Source organism: Nerophis ophidion, linkage group LG02, assembly GCF_033978795.1.
Source record: "Nerophis ophidion isolate RoL-2023_Sa linkage group LG02, RoL_Noph_v1.0, whole genome shotgun sequence".
NCBI classification, from domain to species: domain Eukaryota; kingdom Metazoa; phylum Chordata; class Actinopteri; order Syngnathiformes; family Syngnathidae; genus Nerophis; species Nerophis ophidion.
The window spans coordinates 6,210,391-6,234,517 of record NC_084612.1 but is presented as its reverse complement, the minus strand read 5'-3'; the positions used below and the strand labels follow the sequence as shown (position 1 = coordinate 6,234,517).

At 41.7% G+C, this 24,127-nt stretch overlaps 1 protein-coding gene across 3 annotated transcripts in view; it reads left to right on the top strand.

The window, feature by feature from the left end:
• The window catches only part of LOC133536309 (transcription initiation factor TFIID subunit 4-like), a 307,989-nt gene that overhangs the window by 59,041 nt on the left and 224,821 nt on the right, over positions 1-24,127 (top strand). For all 3 annotated transcript variants that reach the window (XM_061876744.1, XM_061876737.1, XM_061876752.1), the window contains one exon: positions 132-320. In XM_061876744.1, coding sequence (XP_061732728.1) covers positions 132-320 — 189 coding nt within the window. The remainder of the gene's footprint in view (positions 1-131; positions 321-24,127) is intronic.

Below are 24,127 nucleotides of genomic sequence, written 5' to 3'. Positions count from 1 at the left end.
CGGTTCGATCCCAAATAGCTAATGGCTTGTGTGGTGTTCGTGCGAGCTGGGAAGTATCCCGATATTTAACCGTTTCATGTTCTTGCAACAACAGAGTTTTAACTTTCCGTCTTGTGCGCCCCCGTCAACAGAAGAGCCTCCCGGCCCTGCGGCTGTCGTTGCTCAACAGTCAGCAGTCGCTGACCCACCCCCCGCAGGGACTCAAACAGGGGCCCGGCGGCGCCGTTCCCACCGCTGTCGGAGGCGGTCCGAACGTCCACGTGCACCACCCGAACAGTGTCAGCACCCCCGCCGGTGCCGTGGGTCATGCAGCTGCCATGGTATGTACGCAGCTGAAACACAACACTTTTTTAATTGAATTCTTGAGTCCATTTGAGTCCACAATTTTCCGAGCAGGTTTCAATTATTCTACTATTGATAGAAATGCTAAACTGTTCCGGGGTCAAACTATTTTTGGGACATTTTTGACCAATTTGAAATGTCAAATTTAGACACTGTAACAGTGCTTTTAGTAAGCTCTTTTGGGAACAGGCCGTTTTGTGTGTCCGTAGTTTTAATGCTAATGAGCTGCCATTTGTCCATCCACCCTTGTCTCAACCCTCGGGACAATAATTTTTTTTAATAAAAAAAAAAAACGAACTGGATTGAGACATGGAAAAAAAGACAGCATTTTGAGAAGGAAAAAATACCAAAACAACAACCATCATTGGGACAAGAGAAATACGTTAAAAAAACTGCTTTGGGTCAAGGAAACAAATAAAAAAAACAGAATTAGGACATTTAATATTTGTATAAAAAAATGGATTTGGACATAAAAACAGCATTGGGTCCATAAAACAAATAAAAAAACAGCATTGGGACATTACATTTTTTTATTTAAAAAAAAAGTGGATCGGAACCTAAAAAAAGCAATGTGACAAAAAAAAATCGCTGACCCCAACCGCCGCAGCAGGGACTCAAAGAGGCACCATTCCCACCGTTTTCGGAGGCAGTCCAGGTCATCCACGTACACCACCCAAACAGTGTCAGCACCCCCGCCGGTGCCGTGGGTCACGCAGCTGAAACACAATACTTTTTAATTGAATTATTGAGTTCAATTGAGTCCCCAATTTTCCAAGCAGGTTTTAAGTATTCTACTATTGATAGAAATGCTAATCTGTTCCAGGGTCAAACTTTTTTTTGGGACATTTTTTGACCAATTTGAAATGCCAAATCCAGAATCTAGCTGTGATTTTTCGAATTTAGACCCTAACAGTGCTTTTAGTAAGCTCTTCTGGGAACAGGCCGTTTTGTGTGTCCGTAGCTTTAATGCTAATGAGCTGCCATTTGTCCATCCACCCTTGTCTCAACCCTCGGGACAATAATTTTTTTTAATAAAAAAAAAAACGAACTGGATTGAGACATGGAAAAAAAGACAGCATTTTGAGAGGGAAAAAATACCAAAACAACAACCATCATTGGGACAAGAGAAATACGTAAAAAAAACCTGCATTGGGTCAAGGAAACAAATAAAAAAAACAGAATTAGGACATTTAATCTTTGTATTAAAAAATGGATTTGGACATAAAAACAGAATTGGGTCCATAAAACAAATAAAAAAACAGCATTGGGAGATTACATTTTTTTATTTAAAAAAAAAGTGGATCGGAACCTAAAAAAAGCAATGTGACAAAAAAAAGTCGCTGACCCCAACCGCCGCAGCAGGGACTCAAAGAGGCGCCCGGCGGCACCATTCCCACCGTTTTCGGAGGCAGTCCAGGTCGTCCACGTACACCACCCAAACAGTGTCAGCACCCCCGCCGGTGCCGTGGGTCACGCAGCTGAAACACAATACTTTTTAATTGAATTATTGAGTCCAATTTTCCAAGCAGGTTTTAAGTATTCTACTATTGATAGAAATGCTAATCTGTTCCAGTGTCAAACTTTTTTTTGGGACATTTTTTGACCAATTTGAAATGCCAAATCCAGAATCTAGCTGTGATTTTTCGAATTTAGACACTAACAGTGCTTTTAGTAAGCTCTTCTGGGAACAGGCCGTTTTGTGTGTCTGTAGCTTTAATGCTAATGAGCTGCCATTTGTCCGCCCACCTTTGTCTCAACCCTTGGGACAATACTTTTTTTAATAAAAAAAACAAACTGGATTGTGACATGAAAAAAACAGCATTTGGAGAAGGAAATTAAAACGCGTGCGAGTAACGTCATGGGGCAGCATAGCTCGGTTGGTAGAGTGTCCGTGCCAGCAACTTGAGGGTTGCAGGTTCGATTCCCGCTTCCGCCATCCTAGTCACTGTCGTTGTGTCCTTGGGCAAGACACTTTACCCACCTGCTCCCAGTGCCACCCACACTGGTTTAAATGTAACTTAGATATTGGGTTTCACTATGTAAAGCGCTTTGAGTTACTAGAGAAAAAGCGCTATATAAATATAATTCACTTCACTTCACTCTAGAGGACATATTAGCCAGCACCATTTGCGGCTAAAAGTCGTCTCTTTTCATCGCGCAAATAAACAGTATTCTGGACATCTGTGTTGCTGAATCTTTTGCAATTTGTTCAATTAATAATGGAGAAGTCAAAGTAGAAAGATGGAGTTGGGAAGCTTTAGCCTTTAGCCACACAAACACACGGTGATTCCTTGTTTAATATTTCCGGAGGTGAAGCTTTACTATGGATCAGAGCGGTCAAGCGAACATGGATCCCGACCACTTGTCAACCGGCAGGTTTCGGTTAGAAAATTGTGGTAAAAAGTCGCCTCTTACCAGAGATCAGCTGAGCTTGCGCCGTCCATGCAGCTGCCGCCGACTTCCCTCAGAGACTGGCCTCAAGACCCCCGTGGACACACCCCTCCGACTATCAGGTACTATTTAATCTCACTAAAACACTAGCAACACAATAGAAAGATAAGGGCTTTCCCAGGAGTATCCTATTAAATGTGTCGAAAAACATCTAAATCCGTCTCAATGCAATCGCCTTTTTTTTTTTAACTTAAATATTATTAGTTTTTTTTCTAGTCCTTCGCTATCAATATCATCATCCACAAATCTTTCATCCTCGCTCAAATTCCATCCATCCATCCATCCATCATCTTCCGCTTATCCGAGGTCGGGTCGCGGGGGGCAGCAGCCTAAGCAGGGAAGCCCAGACTTCCCTATCTCCAGCCACTTCGTCTAGCTCTTCCCGGGGGATCCCGAGGCGTTCCCAGGCCAGCCGGGAGACATAGTCTTCCCAACGTGTCCTGGGTCTTCCCCGTGGCCTCCTACCAGCTGGACGTGCCCTAAACACATCCCTAGGGAGGCGTTCGGGTGGCATCCTGACCAGATGCCCGAACCACCTCATCTGGCTCCTCTCGATGTGGAGGAGCAGCGGCTTTACGTTGAGTTCCTCCCGGATGGCAGAGCTTCTCACCTATCTCTAAGGGAGAGCCCCGCCACCCGGCGGAGGAAACTCATTTCGGCCGCTTGTACCCGTGATCTTATCCTTTCGGTCATGACCCAAAGCTCATGACCATAGGTGAGGATGGGAACGTAGATCGACCGGTAAATTGAGAGCTTTGCCTTCCGGCTCAGCTCCTTCTTCACCCCAACGGATCGGTACAACGTCCGCATTACTGAAGACGCCGCACCGATCCGCCTGTCGATCTCACGATCCACTCCTCCCCCACTCGTGAACAAGACTCCTAGGTACTTGAACTCCTCCACTTGGGGCAGGGTCTCCTCCCCAACCCGGAGATGGCACTCCATGGGGAAATTGTCGTTTTCTCGGCCCGAGTAGCTCTTGCCGCTGGAGGCTCCCATTATAAACAATGTGAGGACGTGAGGAGCCCTCACCCTTGTGACGTCATCGTCTGCGACTTCCGGTAAAGGCAAGGCTTTTTTATCAGCACCAAAAGTTGCGAATTTTATCATCGATGTTCGCTACTAAATCCTTTCAGCAAAAATATGGCAATATTGCAAAATGATCAAGTATGACACATTGAATGGACCTGCTATCCCCGTTTAAATAAGAAAATCTCATTTCAGTAGGCCTCTAATGCTACTGAGCTGCATTTGTCCACCCACCTTTGTCTTAAACGGTGTGGCTCCAAGAAGCGCCCGTGTCCCCCTTATCCACTTTCAACTTGTACACGGTGCATCCAGGAAAGTATTCAAAGCGTATCTCTCATGATCCGTGGTCCGGTTCATGTTTTGTTTAGATATGTTCTGTTAGTTTTGGACTCTTTTAGTTGCTGTTTTGTGCAATTCGAGTGTTTGGTTTGGTTACCATGGGTACTAATTGGTTTCACCTGCCTCTGATTAGTGTTCAGCACGTTCACCTGCTGTTGATCACTAATCAGAGAGCTATTTATTCACGTTGCTCGCCACACTCGGGGTAGCTTCATTCTTTGCTTCATGCTTATGTCAAGTAAGATTTGTCTGTTCCCTAGTCTATGCTAAGTCTTAGCTTCCTGTTTGTGAGGCACGCTTGCCATTTTGTGTTTTTGCCTGTATTTTGGTAGTTGGATCATTTATGAAAAATGGATCAAGTCCCACCTTCACGCTTTCATCTGGAGTGGTCAGTTTTGCATCCCGGGAGAACAAACCTCGCAGTGACAGTATCAAATGTTTCCACATGTTCAAAATCAAATAAGTTCATTTTTGTTCTCCAAATTCTACAGAAAATACTCCATAATGACTGTGAAAAGTTTTCTTACATTTTTTTTTACTCAAGTTATGCAGTAATACGGGGAAATAAATACAAAGGGACACTTCCCTCGCTAACTATATTAAAAAAGAACAGTTAGAATAATATATAACCTTGGATATAGAGAACATACAAATAGTGAGGGTGAGTGTTGGACCCCGCCAAGGCTGCCCTTTGTCACCGATTCTGGTCATAACTTTTATGGACAGAATTTCTAGGCGCAGTCAAGGCGTTGAGGGGTTCCGGTTTGGTGGCTGCGGGATTAGGTCTCTGCTTTTTGCGGATGATGTGGTCCTGATGGCTTCAACTGGGCGGGATCTTCAGCTCTCACTGGATTGATTCGCAGCCGAGTGTGAAGCGACCGGAATGCGAATCAGCACCTCCCAGTCCGAGGCCATGGTTCTTTACCGGAAAAGGGTGGAGTGACATCTCTGGGTTGGGGAGGAGACCCTGCCCCAAGTGGAGGAGTTCAAGTACTTAGGAGTCTTGTTCACAAGTGAGGTAAGAGTGGATCGTGAGATCGACAGGCGGATCGGTGCGGCGTCTTCAGTAATGCGGACGTTGTATCGATCTGTTGTGGTGAAGAAGGAGCTGAGCCAGAAGGGAAAGCTTTCAATTTACCGGTCGATCTTCGTTCCCATCCTCACCTATGGTCATGAGCTTAGGGACATGACCGAAAGGATAAGATCACGGGTACAAGCGGCAGAAATGAGTTTCCTCCGCCGTGTGGCGGGGCTCTCCCTTAGAGATAGGGTGAGAAGCTCTGTCATCCGGGAGGAACTTAAAGTAAAGCCGCTGCTCCTCCACATCGAGAGGAGCCAGATGAGGTGGCTCGGGCATCTGGTCAGGATGCCACCCAAACGCCTCACCAGGGGGGTTTTTAGGGCATGTCCAACCAGTAGGAGGCCACGGGGAAGACCCAGGACACGTTGGGAAGACTATGTCTCCCGGCTGGCCTGGGAACCCCTTGGGAACCCACAGGAGGAGCTGGAAGAAGTGGTTGGGGAGAGGGAAGTCTGGGCTTCCCTGCTTAGGCTGCTGCCCCCGCGACCCAAACTCGGATAAGCGGAAGAAGATGGATGGATGGATGGATGGAAGAACATACAAATAGTTTATTTATTGAATCAAAAATAATCAAATTCAATGATTTGATGAATTTGCAAACAGCTAAAATTATGTACAAAGCAAACTGTAACCTGCTACCCAAGAATTTACATGTCCGCCCTGAGATCGGTAGGTCTTGAGTTCAAACCCCGGCCGAGTCATACCAAAGACTATAAAAATGGGACCCATTACCTCCCTGCTTGACACTCAGCATCAAGGGTTGGAATTGGGGGTTAAATCACCAAAAATGATTCCCGGGCGGGGCCAACACTGCTGCTCACTGCTCCCCTCACCTCCCAGGGGGTGATCAAGGTTAGTGGTTCAAATGCAGGGAATAATTTCGCCACACCTACTGTGTGAGTGACACACATGGGTACTTTAACTTTTAACAACAATTCCTCTCAACAAAAGAGTAGAAATATAGGCTTAGAGAAAAATCAAATTTCAAACATATGTATGCACGTACACGACTTACAACCTTTAGTATATCAGTATGTGGAATTAATTGTGGAATTTATTAAGCAAAGGAGTTAAACAATGTACTGATATGGTCCAGTTTAACTTGTAGTTTAATGTTCAAACTACAAGTGTTTACAAAGAAGAATTTTGATGAACATATCAAACTTTATTGAAAATAAAATACTATTTATCTCTTAATGGATTTAACTATTTATAAGAGATCTGTTGTATTTCATTGATGTCCAATTTTGTTACAAAATAAGGACACAAAGTAAATATGTTAAATTGCTATGAAATGGAAAAGGAGTAGGATTAAACAAGCTTGGCTTCTTCCTACTCCTTGTTGAACAAGTCATAAAGAGAAATGTAAATATGTGAACTATGTGATGTATGGCTTGTAATTGCATGCAATTTCGAAAAAAAACGGAAACCAAAACAAATTTATATTAAAAAAAAAAAAAACACAAAAAATTACATGTATATAAGTATTCACAACCTTTGCTCAATACTTTGTTGATGCACCTCTGACAGCAATTACAGCCTCAAGCCACAAGCTTTGCACACCTATTTTTGGGCAGTTTGGCCCATTCCTCTTTGCAGCACCTTTCAAGCTCCATCAGGTTGGATGGAAAGGGTTTTCATCCAGGTTGTCTCTGTACATCGCTGCATTCATCTTTCCCTTTATCCTGGCTTGTCTCCCACTTCCTGCTGCTGAAAAAACATGCCCACAGCATCAATCAATGATCAATCAATCAATGTTTATTTATATAGCCCCAAATCACAAATGTCTCAAAGGACTGCACAAATCATTACGACTACAACATCCTCGGAAGAACCCACAAAAGGGCAAGGAAAACTCACACCCAGTGGGCAGAGAGAATTCACATCCAGTGGGACGCCAGTGACAATGCTGACTATGAGAAACCTTGGAGAGGACCTCAGATGTGGGCAACCCCCCCCTCTAGGGGACCGAAAGCAATGGATGTCGAGCGGGTCTAACATGATACTGTGAAAGTTCAATCCATAGTGGCTCCAAGACAGCAGTGAGAGTCCCGTCCACAGGAAACCATCTCAAGCGGATCAGCAGCGTAGAGATGTCCCCAACCGATACAGGCGAGCGGTCCATCCTGGGTCCCGACGAGCGGTCCATCCTGGGTCTCGACTCTGGACAGTCAGTACTTCATCCATGGTCATCGGACCGGGCCCCCTCCACAAGGGAGGGGGGGGACATAGGAGAAAGAAAAGAAGCGGCAGATCAACTGGTCTAAAAATGATGCTGCCACCACCATGCTTCACTGTAGAGATGATATTAGCCTGGTGACTTCGGAGAATGTTGTTTCTAATAGGTTTTAATGTCTTTCAGTTGCATTTTGGCAACCTTATTACTAAGAAATGGCTTCCGTCTGGCCACTCTAGCATACAGGTCTGATTAGTGGTTTGCTGCAGAGATGGTTGTCGTTCTGGAATGTTCTATCTCATCAGAGGAATGCTGTAGCTCTGACAGAGGGACCATCGGGTTCTTGGTCACCTCCCTGACTAGACTTAAGATGAATGCAGCAATACACAGAGACATCCTGGAGGAAAACTTAACACTTTCCATCTAGCCTGATGGAGCATGAGAGGTTCTTATGGCATCGTATTCAAAAACCAACAAAGTGTTGAGAGAAGGCTGCAAATACTTATGTACATGTGATTTTTTTTTAAACTTGAAAAATTAAAAACCTGTTTTCACATTGTCATTTTAGGGTATTGTCTGGAGAATTTTGAGGACAAACATGATTTTTTTTCTATTTTAGAATAAGGCTGCTATGCCTGTTAACATTTGCATTTCAAAGTATAGGAAATTTCCCTTAAAAATGGTAAAAAAATTCGCAATTTTATTAATCTATTTTTATCACAAACCGTCAAAAAAAAAAAAGATAAAAGGGGCTCTTACTCGAACCCATGTACTTTGAACCTCAAGTGTTAAGTGACCACTGCGCTATCTACTCTAACATCCAACATGTTGATAGCATGCTTGATATTAATACATAATGGTAGGATATGAAATATATGATATAAGGCTTCTTAGTGAGAAAACCTGTTTTTTTTTTCTCGCAAATTAAGTTATACATTATGGGCACTGTTTCTGCGCTTATGGTTGAGACATTTTTCAAGCTGGCTCAAATTTCTTCCTCGATCTTAAATAAAGCATAAGGAGGAAATGTGACCAAGTGCATGCTCTTCTTTAAGTAAAGATAATAAGTCTCCTATTTGTCAATATATTTTCACAGTTTTAATTTTTGGCAAAAATCTTTTCTCTGTTTTCTTCATGTGCATCCATCTTTCTTGCGTTTTGATTTTTGATTGAATCACGTAACATGCTGCTGTCATGAGTGAGTGTTGCCCCGAGTGATGTCGTGTTGCCAAGGCTTGAGTCCATTTTTTTTTATCATGGCGAGCAATATCTGTAAAGAAAAAAAAAGACAAATAAAGAGAATCCAAAATAATAAAAACAATTACAGCATTGGACAAGAAAAAATACAAAAATAAACAACTAGTAGAGCAAGAAAAAAACTATTAAAAAAAAGCATTGGGAGACAACATTTTTTTGTACAAAAAAAAACCTTGGGATGAGAAAATAAAAATAAGAATTGTAATAAGGAAAAAGCATAAAAACAGCACTAGAACTAGAAAGCAAACAACATTGGGACAATATTTTTTTAAATTAATAAAACTGCATTGAGACATAAAAAAACAGCATTTGGAGAAGGAAAAAAAAACAAAACAAAACACAGCGTTTGGACAAGAAAAATACACAAAAAACAGCAATGGGTCAAGAAAACAAATAAAACAAACAGCATTAGGACATTTATTCTTTTTATAAAAAAAAACAAACAAACTGCATTCGGACATAAAAACAGCATTGGGTCAAGAAAAATAATAAAAAAAACCGCATTGGGACATTTAATCTTATTCAAAAACATAAAATGGATCGGGACATAAAAACAGCATTACGACAAACAAAAATAACAACAGAGAAGCATTTGGACCATAATATAAAAACAGCATTGGGACAAAATAAACATCTTTGGGACAAGAAAAAATTGTAATTTAAAAAAACTCCCAGCATTTTTATATAAAGATAAAAAATTATGACAAGAAAACAAAATAAATATAAAACAGAAAAGAATAATACCCAAAACAGCATTGGTACAAGAAACAAAAAACATTAGTTGGACAAGAAAATAAAATAGCATTGGGACGAGAAAAAACTGAGACAAGAATAAAAAATAAAAGCAAACTACAGCATTCCATAAATAAAAACAACAACATTGCGATAAAAAAATGATAAAAAATAGCATCAGAAAAAGAAAAAAACAGTATTGGGACTAAAGATGTATATCATTAGGATTTTATCGATACCAATATTGATATTCCTTTTTGATACCAGTATTCATCTGTACTCTTTTCGGTACTATTGTATATGTAATTGATGTAAATAAAAATTCGTGTTTCACCATTTTTATTAGCACAAGTGGTTGTACACCACCAACATCATGCAACATCTCACAGAAGGGAACTCATTTTTTTTTTTATCAACACCTGCTTTTTAAGTCTTAAACAAGTCAACTATGCGTGCAGTAGAAGGTGTTATGTCATCATCTTGTAAAGTGCACACATCTCCAACACTGTTTCTATTCATTACAATTACACTCAGCTGGAAATAACATTTATGTCGACAGAGAACAGACTTTTTATCTATAAATTATGTAATTACATCAATGCAGTCAATCAGCATGTTAGGCGGGTGTGCATCAAGGTGTCAGACGGCGACCAGAGACCTGCCAGTAGATGCCATCTTGCTTCAGAGCAACTTTATGGATTGTTATATTACTTAAATATTTCTTTTTTGGAGTAAGTTACTATTGGCCTGTGGATTACTGGATCACTACGATGATGGTTGATAAAGCGTGGTAGCGAGTAAAGCACATTCACTTCAAACGGACACTCGTATTATTAGCCTTTGTGACTTTGAGGGACTTTTGTGGAGGAAATAATGTAGTGTTACAAACTTTTGTGTGGTGTTGCTTCCTTATTTGTCCTTAATCCAAGCTGATCATCAGATCCTACTTGTGCTTTTTTTTTATGCGTAGCAGCGGCATTTTGAAGTGAATGTGACAGCTTGTCATAATTACGGCTATCAGCCGAAAAAACTAAAAATACCGCTCGCCTTATCATTTGTACAGAATCTTATCTCTTGGACCGAACCAATTAGGAACCGGTACCAAAAATACGGGTACTCAGGCTTCATGCGTAATTGGGGACAAGGAAAATTATAATTAAAACAAACATCGGGAGTAAAATATCCATCCATCCATCCATTTCTACCGCTTTTTCCCTTTTGGGGTCGCGGGGGGCGCTGGCGCCTATCTCAACTACAATCGGGCGGAAGGCGGCGTACACGCTGGACAAGTCGCCACCTCATCGCAGGGGCAACACAGATAGACAGACAACATTCATCGTTACCATAACCACAAATATAAAGTGTATGTTCTACATGTCGTAATGAGTTGTGGACAGACAACATTCACACTCACAATCACAATTCATTTTTAATCTACAGTATTGGGACAAGGAAAACATTTATAAAAAACAGCATTGGCAAAACAAAAAAGATATAAAAAAAACAGCTTTGGGACAAGACAAAAATAGTAATTAAAAACAGCATTGGGACTAGAAAACCCCCCGCAGTGGGACAATAATAAAAACAACACAAAACATACCGTACATGCAACAAGAAAGGGGGGGAAAAAAATTAGGACAAGAAAAAAATAAATTAATAAACGGCATTGGGACAAGAAAAAAATCATTAAAAAAATTACACTATTGGGACAAAAATATTTAAAAGAAGTATTGGAACATAAATGTTTTTATTAAAACACATGTACAGTATTAGATAAGAAAGTTGAAATCACTGTATTGGGACAAGAACAAAAACTACACAATTGGGACAAAAAGAAAACAAATTAAAAAAAGCATTGGATCAGAAATGTTAGTATAAAAAAACTGCACTGAAATAAGAAAAAAACAACATTGGGACAAAACCTATCCATCAAAAAACAGTTTTGGGACAAGGAAAAAAATAGATAAAAAACAGCATTGGCAAAATAAACAAATACATCAAAAACAGCATTGGGACAAGACAAAAATAGTAATCAAAAACAACATTGGGACAAAACCTATTCATCAAAAAACAGTTTTGGGACAAGGAAAAAAATATATAAAAAACAGCATTGGCAAAATAAACAAATACATTAAAAACAGCGGGCTTCACGGTGGCAGAGGGGTTAGTGCGTCTGCCTCACAATACGAAGGTCCTGCAGTCCTGGGTTCAAATCCAGGCTCGGGATCTTTCTGTGTGGAGTTTGCATGTTCTCCCCGTGAATGCGTGGGTTCCCTCCGGGTACTCCGGCTTCCTCCCACCTCCAAAGACATGCACCTGGGGATAGGTTGATTGGCAACACTAAATTGGCCCTAGTGTGTGAATGTGAGTGTGAATGTTGTCTGTCTGTCTGTGTTGGCCCTGCGATGAGTTGGCGACTTGTCCAGGGTGTACACCGCCTTCCGTCCGATTGTAGCTGAGATAGGCGGTAGGAAATGGATGGATGGATTAAAAACAGCATTGGGACAAGAAAAAAATAGTAATTAAAAACAACGATGGGACAAAACCTATCCATCAAAAAACAGTTTTGGGACAAAGAAAAAAATAGATGAGGTGGCGACTTGTACAGGGTGTACCCCGCCTTCCGTCCGATTGTAGCTGAGATAGGCGGGAGGAAATGGATGGATGGATTAAAAACAACATTGGGACACGACAAAAATAGTAATTAAAAACAACATTGTGACAATAATAACAACAAAAAAAAAACATATCAGAAGAAAGGAAAATAAGTACAAGAAAACAGTAGTAATTAAAAACAGCATTGGGACTAGAAAAAAAAACAGCAGTGGGACAATAATAAAAACAAAAGAAAACATACATGCCAGAAGAAAGGGAAAAAAAAGTATTAGGACAAGAAAAAAATAAATTAAAAACAGCATTGGGACAAGAAATAAATAATAATAAAAAAACTACACCATTGGGACAAAAAGAAAAATAATTTAAAAGAAGTATTGGAACATAAATGTTTTTATAAAAAATGTACAGTATTGGATAAGAAAATAAAGAATAACTGCATTGGGACAAGAAAAAGAACTACACCATTGGGACAAAACTTCCTATACTGTATATACTGTTATACTATTTGATCTTGCACTTATACTGTATTGGACTACTGTACTTCTACTTGTACTGATACTTCTACAATAACGGCTAACTTATAAGTGCAACTTATTGTCTTGTAATTAATGCACATCAGAGCTCTTCAAATTTTTGTATTTTTGATATTTATAGTGTATTAGATCCTGCAACTAATGTTTGGATCCCACTGTACGCGATATCTGAAGAGCATGGAAAAAAGCATTTCACTGTGGTGTACTCCGCATGTGACCAATAAAACTTGAAAAAAAAAAGAAGTAAATAAATAATTTAAAAAAGCATTGGAACAGAAATGTTTGTGTAAAAAACAAAACATACAGTAACAGATGAAAAAACTGCATTGGGAGAAGAAAAAACAACAACAGCATTAAATGATAAATGGGTTGTACTTGTATAGCGCTTTTCTACCTTCAAGGTACTCAAAGCGCTTTGACACTACTTCCACATTTACCCATTCACACACACATTCACACACTGATGGAGGGAGCTGCCATGCAAGGGGCCAACCAGCACCCATCAGGAGCAAGGGTGAAGTGTCTTGCTCAGGACACAACGGACGTGACGAGGTTGGTTCTAGGTGGGATTTGAACCAGTGACCCTCGGGTTGCGCACGGCCACTTTCCCACTGCGCCACGCCGTCCCTTTTGGGACATTGGGACAACATCTATCCATTAAAAACAGTTTTGGGACAAGGAAAAAAACAGCATTGAGCAATGGTTCTGAGTATTTCTGCCTATTTTTCTTTACTGTCTAAAAGTTCACGCCATAGCTCGGTTGGTAGAGCAGCCGTGCCAGCAACTTGAGACTTGAGGGTTGCAGGTTCGATTCCCGCTTCCGCCACCCTAGTCACTGCCGTTGTGTCCTTGGGCAAGACACTTTACCCACCTGCTCCCAGTGCCACCCACACTGGTTTAAATGTAACTTAGATATTGGGTTTCACTATGTAAAGCGCTTTGAGTCGCTAGAGAAAAGTGCTATATAAATATAATTCACAAAAATATAATTCCCACACTAGGGCCAATTTAGTGTTGCCAATCAACCTATCCCCAAGGTGCTTTGCGATGAGGTGGCGACTTGTCCAGGGTGTACTCCGCCTTCCGCCCGAATGTAACTGAGAAAGGCACCAGCGTCCCCCGTGACCCCAAAGGGAATAAGCGGTAGAAAACTGATGGTCTGAAAGTTTATGAGCTAAGCTGCAGCGGCTAGTGAAGTAAACTAGCAAAAGTTTTTTTTATACTTCATTCAACTCACACCAGCACTTAACCACGGGTGTGTGAGTACGTGCACGTGCTCATTAAGCAATTGCACAGGCGTCTGGGTGTGGGGCGGATGGGTCAGGTGAGGTCAGACTGGTCTAGTCCAGGCAGATGAGTACTAGAGAGCCACAGGGTGCTCTTCAGTCTTTCTCCAATTTTCATTTCTCTGCACACACACACACACATACACACACACACACACACACACACACACACACTGGGAGTGTATCGTCCCCTGCATCACTCGCCCATCTTCCTCCCTCTCTCCATTAACCGGCGGAGGGTGAAGCGAGGTAACTAGGTCAGCCCCGGGTCAATTTTAAAGCAATGTGGCGGCCGCAGTCTATGTCCAGAACATGCCTCTGGTCCCTCCCGCTCTCTCGTTCTCTTTGCCTTTTCTCTCGCTCACACTCTTTCACATACACACCAACGCAAATACACAACATAAGCTATCACACAAAACATTAGTAAATGAAAGCCTCTGGCTCGCCAACAGTTTTGTTGAATCAGGCCAAATAAAATCCGCTTTTTGCGACCACTGTACCGCGGGAAGCATTTTCTTAGGGTAAGATGGAAGACACTTGACTCCAAGTCAGTACAGTATACTCTGAATGCAATTTTACATATTTTAATTGAATGGAAACTACTGCCCAGAAATATGAAGGAACTACCGTGTTTTCCGGACTACAGAGCGCACCGATAGATAGATAGATAGATATATAGAAGGATAGTACTTCATTGATTCCTTCAGGATTTTAAGCCGCACCAACTAAATTTCAAAAGAAAATTTTTTTTTCATATTTTAGCCGCACCGGAGTATAAGCCGCAGATGTGTGTATATGTATATATATATATATATATATGTATGTGTCTTGATTGGATTATCCAAAGAATAGTGCTCGATACCGTGGTAGAGCGCAATATGTAGGTGTGGGAAAAATCACGATTGCCCTCTCAATGAGGGGTGCTTACAAATCAGTCGTTTACCAAGCAAAGGTAACACGCACGGACATTTACACATCCGACACGTACGTAGGATTAACCGATGGAGCGTTTAAAACCAGATGGAATAATCACAAGGCCTCCTTTAGAAACCAGACTTTGCGGAATTCTACAGAACTCAGCAAGCACATTTGGAACCTCAAGGACAATAATGTTGAATATTCAATAACATGGCAAATTCTTGCATACAGCACACCTTACAACAGTGGTAATAAAAGATGCAACCCATGCTTAAAAGAGAAACTGTTTATTATATATCATCCAGACCTGTCTTCCCTCAACAAGCGCAGTGAAATCATTTCAGCATGCCGCCACAGACGGAAACACCTCCTAGGTAACACATGAGCCAATCACCACACCCCTACGCCTGCCCGTACCCACCCACTCTGTGCCCTATATAAACCATTGTATGTGAATGCTTCCATTAAAATCTCCTGATGATTGAGGGAACCCCTCATGAAACAGTTCTGTAGAGATGACATTTTTCCCACACCTACACACATATATTATATATATATATATATATATATATATATATATATATATATATATATATATATGTATGTATGTATGTATGTATGTATATATATACATATATATGTATATATATATATATATACATATATATGTTGTGAAATGAATTATTTACACAGAAATATTTTGCAAATGTTTAATTACATAGCTTAATTGTTTCCAAATGGTGTCTGTAAAACGGCTGATCAAACAAAACTCATGGACCCACTCGCTGTGAAAGCAAGCTCTCCAAACAGCTAAACAGGCTCAAATAGTCCACGGTGAATTTAGGATACTGAAACAATACAAAAATAATGCCTTTTTTAGTTAATAATACTAACACAGGCACTCGTAAACATGTTAGCATATTGGCTAATGCTAACAACTCTAGCGTCATTACATTACGATAGCACGCACGAATATGCATAAAACATGGAATGGTTTAGTTAGTAGGAATTGATGTAGTTATATTCTAAAACTTAGAAAAGTGACCTGGAGTGATGGATAAAGAATCCATACAGGTAGAACCACTATGGATGACTAGAAGACGGAACAACATTTCTACTTCTGTTTGAAAGCTCAGTCTAGGGTTGTCTGGTTTAGTATCGCGGTACGAATGAATCAAAAACAGTACTATACTCTGTTTGAAAAGTACCGGTTCCCGGGCATGATGGTGCGTCGTCACATCAAGACATAGCAGAGGAGCATGTTCGGCAGCGCACATACACAGTGTACTTACAAACAAGGAAGGTTTGTAGACAGAAAAGGGAGAACGGACACATTTTGGCCTAAAAACTAAAGATAAAGGTGAAGTTATAACACTGAAACACACTCAGGAAGAGGTGCTTTAAGACATGGCTAGCTAGCTAAGGGGGAACGTCCATCCGTAGGCAGTGTTTTAGCTACTTCTTAAACTATATACCATGAATTGATTTACGTGGACCCCTACTTAAAAAAGTTGAAAAACTTATTCGGGTGTTACCATTTAGAGGTCAATTGTACGGAATATGTACTGTACTGTGCAATCTACCAATAAAAGTTTCAATCAATCAATCAATCAATATGCATTATGGCTGTCAGCGAAGGAATATCCATTAATTAGCCGCACCGTTTTATAAGCTGCATGGTTCATAGCGTAGGAAAAAAATTGCGGATTACAGTCCAGAGTTGATGGTATACTACTGTCCTTTACTATACTACTTAATACCAATACAATTACAAAATAAGGACTGGAGTCTAATATCAAAGCTCAGTTTTGCATGACAGCCAGTACTAGCAGGGATGGGTACTGTTCACATTTGAACTGACTGATACGGTTCCAATTCCAGGTACAATTACAAAATAAGAACTGGAGTCTAATATCAAAGTTCAGTTTTGCAAATGTCAGCCTGTACTAGCAGGGATAGATACTGTTCACATTTGAACCGACCGATACGGTTCCAATTCCAGGTACCTGGGAATATTTTCATTGCAAAAATGAGCTGATTGATTACTGATGTCGAGTTATTATATCTTGTTTCATTATCCCATTTCTGAGTCTCAATTTGACTTAGACTTAGACTTAGACTTCCTTTTTATTGTCATTCAAATTTGAAATTTACAGTACAGATAAGAACGAAATTTCGTTGCATTAGCTCATGGTAGTACAGGAGAAAAAAATTACAGTTGCAAGACCACTACATTAGATGTCAGTAGTGTATAGTTGGCTGGTCAGTTCATTGTTTGCTGTCAATTATTTTGTTGTGCTCTAAAACTTGTCAATACTTATTAAGTACTTAGGACGCATGCACAAGCAGTTTATTTGTATTGTGCTTCTTGGCCATTTCATAGCCCTTATGGATGGGGGAAAACACTTAAGTACAGTGGTACAGAAATTACAGACGGCTAGATATTTTTACAATATCCCGAGGGTGCAAAAAAGGGGATGTTTTTTTGGGCGGGGTTGGGTGGCGTTTATTTTTTGTGGAGTGTTTATTCAAATAATCACAAATCAAAGCATTTTCTGGACTAACATCTTTCTACCATGAATTGATTAACGTGGACCCCGACTTAAACAAGTTGAAAAACCTATTCGGGTGTTACCATTTAGTGGTCAATTGTACGGAATATGTACTGTACTGTGCAATCTACTAATAAAAGTTTCAATCAATCAATCAATCAATCACACTATTCAAGTACTTTATAGAATTATTACCAAAAGTAACTATAGTGGAACCTCGATTCACGAACTGAATTGGTTCATGAACACGGTTTGTAAATTCTATATTGAAGCACATTTCTCTTTAAGAAACAATATAAATATAAATAATGCGTTCCGGCCTGGGCTTCACGGTGGCAGAGGGGTTAGTGCGTCTGCCTCACAATATGAAGGTCCTGCAGTCCTGGGTTCAAATCCAGGCTCGGGATCTTTCTGTGTGGAGTTTGCATGTTCTCCCCGTGAATGCGTGGGTTCCCTCCGGGTACTCCGGCTTCCTCCCACCTCCAAAGACATGCACCTGGGGATAGGTTGATTGGCAACACTAAATTGGCCCTAGTGTGTGAATGTGAGTGTGAATGTTGTCTGTCTATCTGTGTTGGCCCTGCGATGAGGTGGCGACTTGTCCAGGGTGTACCCTGCCTTCCGCCCGATTGTAGCTGAGATAGGCGCCAGCGCCCCCCGCGACCCCGAAAGGGAATAAGCGGTAGAAAATGGATGGATGGATGGATGGATGGCGTTCCGGCCTCGACAAAAGTCTGTATTTTAGTTAGGATTTGTACACTTTGAACACATTATAAAGTGCTATACAGTAATGTACATCAAAAATGTGATGAATTAACTATCTATTGACTAACAATCTAAAATAACAACAATGAGCTGAATCGACCTGTATGTGCTGCAAGCAAGCACACACACACAGAAGTCCCTTTGGTGCTCTTAGAAACGATCAGAAATCACCAAAATCCTTAACTTTAACAATCATATTGCTACAATAATAAACATTTAAAAAAAAATTAAATCCACTTCCCGTATACAATTAGCAAAAGTCCTTTCGCGAGCTTCTCCTAATGAGAGGAGCGAAACAAGCAGATTGAGAGAGTTAGTGTTTTCCTCCTCTGTGAATGAAGTCCACTTTGGCAGTTTTTTTTTTTTCCAGAATAGTCCATTCTCACCACAATTAAAAACTCTCTGTGGGACGAACCTGGCACCCTAAAGCTCTTTAATTCGAGCGAACCCAAAATGGCTGCCAGCAGGACACAAAATTAAGGAGTGGAGCGATTGTAGGCAATGACTTGGTTAGTTCGCAGAGGCATATTCGGCGCATTTTGAAGGTCCGTAATTTGAAAGTTTGCAAATAGGGCGGTTTGTTAATTGAAGTTCCACTGTACAATAAGATAAAGACTTGAAAAAATTTCATTTTTGCTTGTATTGAGCAAGAAAAATCTGCCAATGGAACAAGTTGAATTTTTCAAATAAGACAGCTTTAAAAACTTAAGTGATCTTGAAATGAGCAACTAAAACTTATGCGATTAACTTACTGGTGTTGTGAAGTTTTATGTCTTATAACAAAATGGCAGAGGGGTTAGTGCGTCTGCCTCACAATACGAAGTTCCTGCAGTCCTGGGTTCAAATCCAGGCTCGGGATCTTTCTGTGTGGAGTTTGCATGTTCTTCCCGTGAATGCGTGGGTTCCCTCCGGGTACTCCGGCTTCCTCCCACTTCCAAAGACATGCACCTGGGGATAGGTTGATTGGCAACACTAAATTGGCCCTAGTGTGTGAATGTGAGTGTGAATGTTGTCTGTCTATCTGTGTTGGCCCTGCGATGAGGTGGCGACTTGTCCAGGGTGTACCCTGCCTTCCGCCCGATTGTAGCTGAGATAGGCGCCAGCGCCCCCCGCGACCCCGAAAGGGAATAAGCGGTAGAAAATGGATGGATGGGTTTTTTTTCCCTCAGAAGATCTATTGCCTAAAACAAGTTCTTATATCTCACTGAAAAATAACTATACTTGTGACTGATTGTGAGTTTTTCTAGTAAAGTCAAAAGTGCCATTTGAAGCATCTACAAATTGTTTTACAATAATTTCCAAACTTTCCACCTGCGTTATTTTGTTCCATAAAGTGTGTCGCTGAGTGGCCAGAGGTGTCTGCTGTCTTTGCCCAATGAATTCCTTCCACTCGTGCAGGGCCCTGCAGTGCATCTGGGGGGGGCTTTGTCTTGCTTTTTTTTTCATTTTTCTCCCCCTCACCCCTTGAACAATAATATAGCACGTGTCAGGGAACGGAAAACAAGGCAAAAAAAAATATGCAGCAAGAAGCAAACTGGTAAGGAATGAATGCTGAGCCCCAGGCCCGACCTGTGGCGGCTACACAGGAAGGAAGTGACTCTAATAGCCCAGCGCGGACCCCCGGTTCACTGCCCCGCTTCTTGTACGTTTTTGCACACTTTATTTCTTGTTACTTTTATATAATTTGTTGTTGCAAGCCAATGTAGGTCACACATTCAGAAATGTGTGTAAACCAAATCCGAATTTCATTCCAATCATTCACTTTGTGGACAAAAAAAAATTGGGACATCCAAGCATGCCTTTAGTTTAGAAGTAAAAACTCATAGTTAGGGTCTTAGTTAATACGTTTTTGGGAGACCTTAGCCAGCTTTTTTATTATGCCAATGTTTCAATCAATCAATCAATGTTTACTTATATAGCCCTAAATCACTAGTGTCTCAAAGGGCTGCACAAACCACTACGACATCCTCGGTAGGCCCACATAAGGGCAAGGAAAACTCACACCCAGTGGGACGTCGGTGACAATAATGACCCAGTAGGACGTCGGTGACAATGATGACTATGAGAACCTTGGAGAGGAGGAAAGCAATGGATGTCGAGCGGGTCTAACATGATACTGTGAAAGTTCAATCCATAATGGATCCAACACAGTCGCGAGAGTCCAGTCCAAAGCGGATCCAACACAGCAGCGAGAGTCCCGTTCACAGCGGAGCCAGCAGGAAACCATCCCAAGCGGAGGCGGATCAGCAGCGCAGAGATGTCCCCAGCCGATACACAGGCAAGCAGTACATGGCCACCGGATCGGACCGGACCCCCTCCATAAGGGAGAGTGGGACATAGAAGAAAAAGAAAAGAAACGGCAGATCAACTGGTCTAAAAAGGGAGTCTATTTAAAGGCTAGAGCATACAAATGAGTTTTAAGGTGAGACTTAAATGCGTTTAAAATAAATGAGAAATTAAATCTATCCATCCATTGGTGCGGCGGGGGGTGCTGCAGCCTATCTCAGCGGAATTTGTGCAGAAGGCGGCGTACACTCTGGACAAGTCGCCACCTCATCGCAGGGCCAGCACAGATAGACAACATTCACACACTAGAGCCAATTTAGTGTTGCCAATCAATAAATCCCCAGGTGGGATATGTTGGAGGTGGGAGGAAGCCAAAGTATCCGTAGGGAACCCACTCAGTCACGGGGAGAACATGCAAACTCCCTACAGAAAAGATCCCAAGCCTGGGATTGAACTCAGGACTACTCAGGACCTTCGTATTGTGAGGCACATGCACTAACCCAGGGGTCGGGAACCTTTTTGACTGAGAGAGCCATGAAAGCCAAATATTTCAAAATGTATTTCCGTGAGAGCCATATAGTATTTTTTAACACTGAATACAACTAAATGCATGCATTTTTAAGTAAGACCAACATTTTTAGAGTATAATAAGTCTTTTTAATAACATTGTTATTCTAAAATTAACCAATAATACATATTATACTTCTTACAATTAATGCGACATCTTGGACAGGTGCGATAAACAGATAGTTGGATTAAAATGCATGAGAATGTTTTATAATTTGAACGGGGGGGGTTATGTGGCAGCGGCGGCAATGACCGAGAAGAACGCGAAGTTGGAATATAATTACAACACTTTATGTAGTGAAGTGAAGTGAATTATGTTTATATAGCGCTTTTCTCAAGTGACTCAAAGCGCTTTACATAGTGACACCCAATATCTAAGTTACATTTAAACCAGTGTGGGTGGCACTGGGAGCAGGTGGGTAAAGTGTCTTACCCAAGGACACAACGGCAGTAACTAGGATGGCACAAGCGGGAATCGAACCTGCAACCCTCAAGTTGCTGGCACAGCCACTCTACCAACCGAGCTATGCCGTACATATTTATATACATATTTATATAATAGGCTTCACGGTGGCAGAGGGGTTAGAGCGTCTGCCTCACAATACGAAGTTCCTGCAGTCCTGGGTTCAAATCCAGGCTCGGGATCTTTCTGTGTGGAGTTTGCATGTTCTCCCCGTGAATGCGTGGGTTCCCTCCGGGTACTCCGGCTTCCTCCCACTTCCAAAGACATGCACCTGGGGATAGGTTGATTGGCAACACCAAATTGGCCCTAGTGTGTGAATGTGAGTGTGAATGTTGTCTGTCTATCTGTGTGGGCCCTGCGATGAGGTGGCGACTTGTCCAGGGTGTACCCTGCCTTCCGCCCGATTGTAGCTGAGATAGGCGCCAGCGCCCCCCGCGACCCCAAAAGGGAATAAGCGGTAGAAAATGGATGGATGGATTTATATAATATTTACATATTTATATAATATGTAACTACAAGCTCCATTCACAGACCGAGTCCCATTGCTTTTATGAGCATTCGAACGAGTCAAAAGCCGGAAAAAAAAAGAAAGAAAACATTTATTCATTTATCTATTTATTTTTAATATTTTTTATTTCTGGCGGCCGTAATTCTTTCGTGGCGGGCCGCCACAAATAAATGAATGTGTGGGAAACCCTGAGGACACATTTCATTTTTACTGCTATGATGACATCAGCAGGCGAGTCATCGATCGTGACTTTTACACAACTGTAAGTTAAATCTATTATTTGCTGCTTCCGGTGTTGGGCCAAAAACTGATTCTCTGCCAAAAATGGATTCCTGCCGCCACGCCACGGGAGCGCGTACCACTTTTTGGCTTTGTCTGTCCACAACTCATTACGACATGTAGAACATACACTTTATATTTGCGGTTATGGTAACGATGAATGTTGTCTGTCTATCTGTGTTGGCCCTGCGACTTGTCCAGGGTGTACGCTGCCTTCTGCCCGAATGCAGCTGAGATAGGCTCCAGCACCCCCCCGCGACCTCAAAAGGGACGGATGGCTGGGTAACGATATGTGTTTGAAATTATTCAGGCTATGTCCAATATGTGAAAGAGTTGGCCATTTCTATGGTGTTAATGAGATAAGGACTGTTGTTGATCCGTCGTTGATGTGAAACCTCTTTCTTGTTTAAAAACTACATACAATATTAACTGTTCTTTGTTCATCCATCCATTTTCGACCGCTCATTCCCTTCGGGGTCGTGGGTGACGCTGGAGCCTATCTCCGCTACAATCGGGCGGAAGGCGGGGAGTTCCCTGGACAAGTCGCCTCCTCCTCGCAGGGCCAACGCAGATAGACAGGCAACATCCACACTCACATTCACACACTAGGGCCAATTTAGTGTTGCCAATCAACCTATCCCCAGGTGCATGTTTTTGGAGGTCGGAGGAAACCGGAGTACCCGGAGGGAACCCAAGCAGTCACGGGGAGGACATGCAAACTCCATACAGAAAGATCCCGAGCGCAGGATCGAACCCAGGACCTTCGTATTGTGAGGCAGATGCACAAACCTGCCCTCTTTGTTCATGCACATAAAAAATATTAATCAAGTGTTTGGATGTACTCATTCTTTTATTATAATATATGGTAATAAAGTACATACTGTACGGTTTACTTATTGAAATACCCTTTACAAAGCTGAAATCAACCCCGAATGACAATTTAGTAATTCAAAAATAATATTTTGATATTGACACATCTCATCCGTGCATTTCCTAAGGTTATTCAAGTAATTTATGGACATATGAGATTGTTACGGCAGCACGGTGGTAGAGGGGTTAGTGCGTCTTCCTCACAATACGAAGGTCCTGAGTAGTCAGGGTTCAATCCCGGGCTCGGGATCTTTCTGTGTGGAGTTTGCATGTCCTGCCCGTGAATGCGTGGGTTCCCTCCGGGTACTCCGGCTTCCTCCCACCTCCAAAGACATGCACCTGGGGATAGGTTGATTGGCAACACTAAATTGGCCCTAGCGTGTGAATGTGAGTGTGAATGTTGTCTGTCTGTCTGTGTTGGCCCTGCGATGCGCTGGCGACTTGTCCAGGATGTACACCGCCTTCCGCCCGATTGTAGCTGAGATAGGCACCAGCGCCCCCCGCCACCCCAAAGGGAATAGGCGGTAGAAAATGGATGGATAGATGGATGAGATTGTTACGCTCGGGTTGCATGGTTAAGCGTAGATCGTTTGCCCTCGATGCAGATGGAACTCCGGAGTCAGGGTGCAGGTAGGAAAATTATTTATTTTCCATTAATCAGTTCATAATACAATAATGACAGGAAAATACAAACAAACACAAGAAAAGCGGGCAGATTGCACGGGGAGCTATGGCAAAGCTACGGAAAGGCTAAGTTTCGAAAACACAAATGCAAAAATCACCAATGGTTAATGTTGCGTAAAACAAACAAATGGCAGAGCTTAGCTCAGGAACAGTAATCAAAAGGTGTACCAACGTGAAGTGAAGTGTGAAGTGAATTATATTTATATAGCGCTTTTTCTCTGGTTACTCAAAGCGCTTTACATTGTGAAACCTATTATCTAAGTTACATTTAAACCAGTGTGGGTGGCACTGGGAGCAGGTGGGTAAAGTGTCTTGCCCAAGGACACAACGGCAGTGATTAGGATGGCGGAAGCAGGGTTCGAACCTGGAACCCTCAAGTTGCTGGCACGGCCA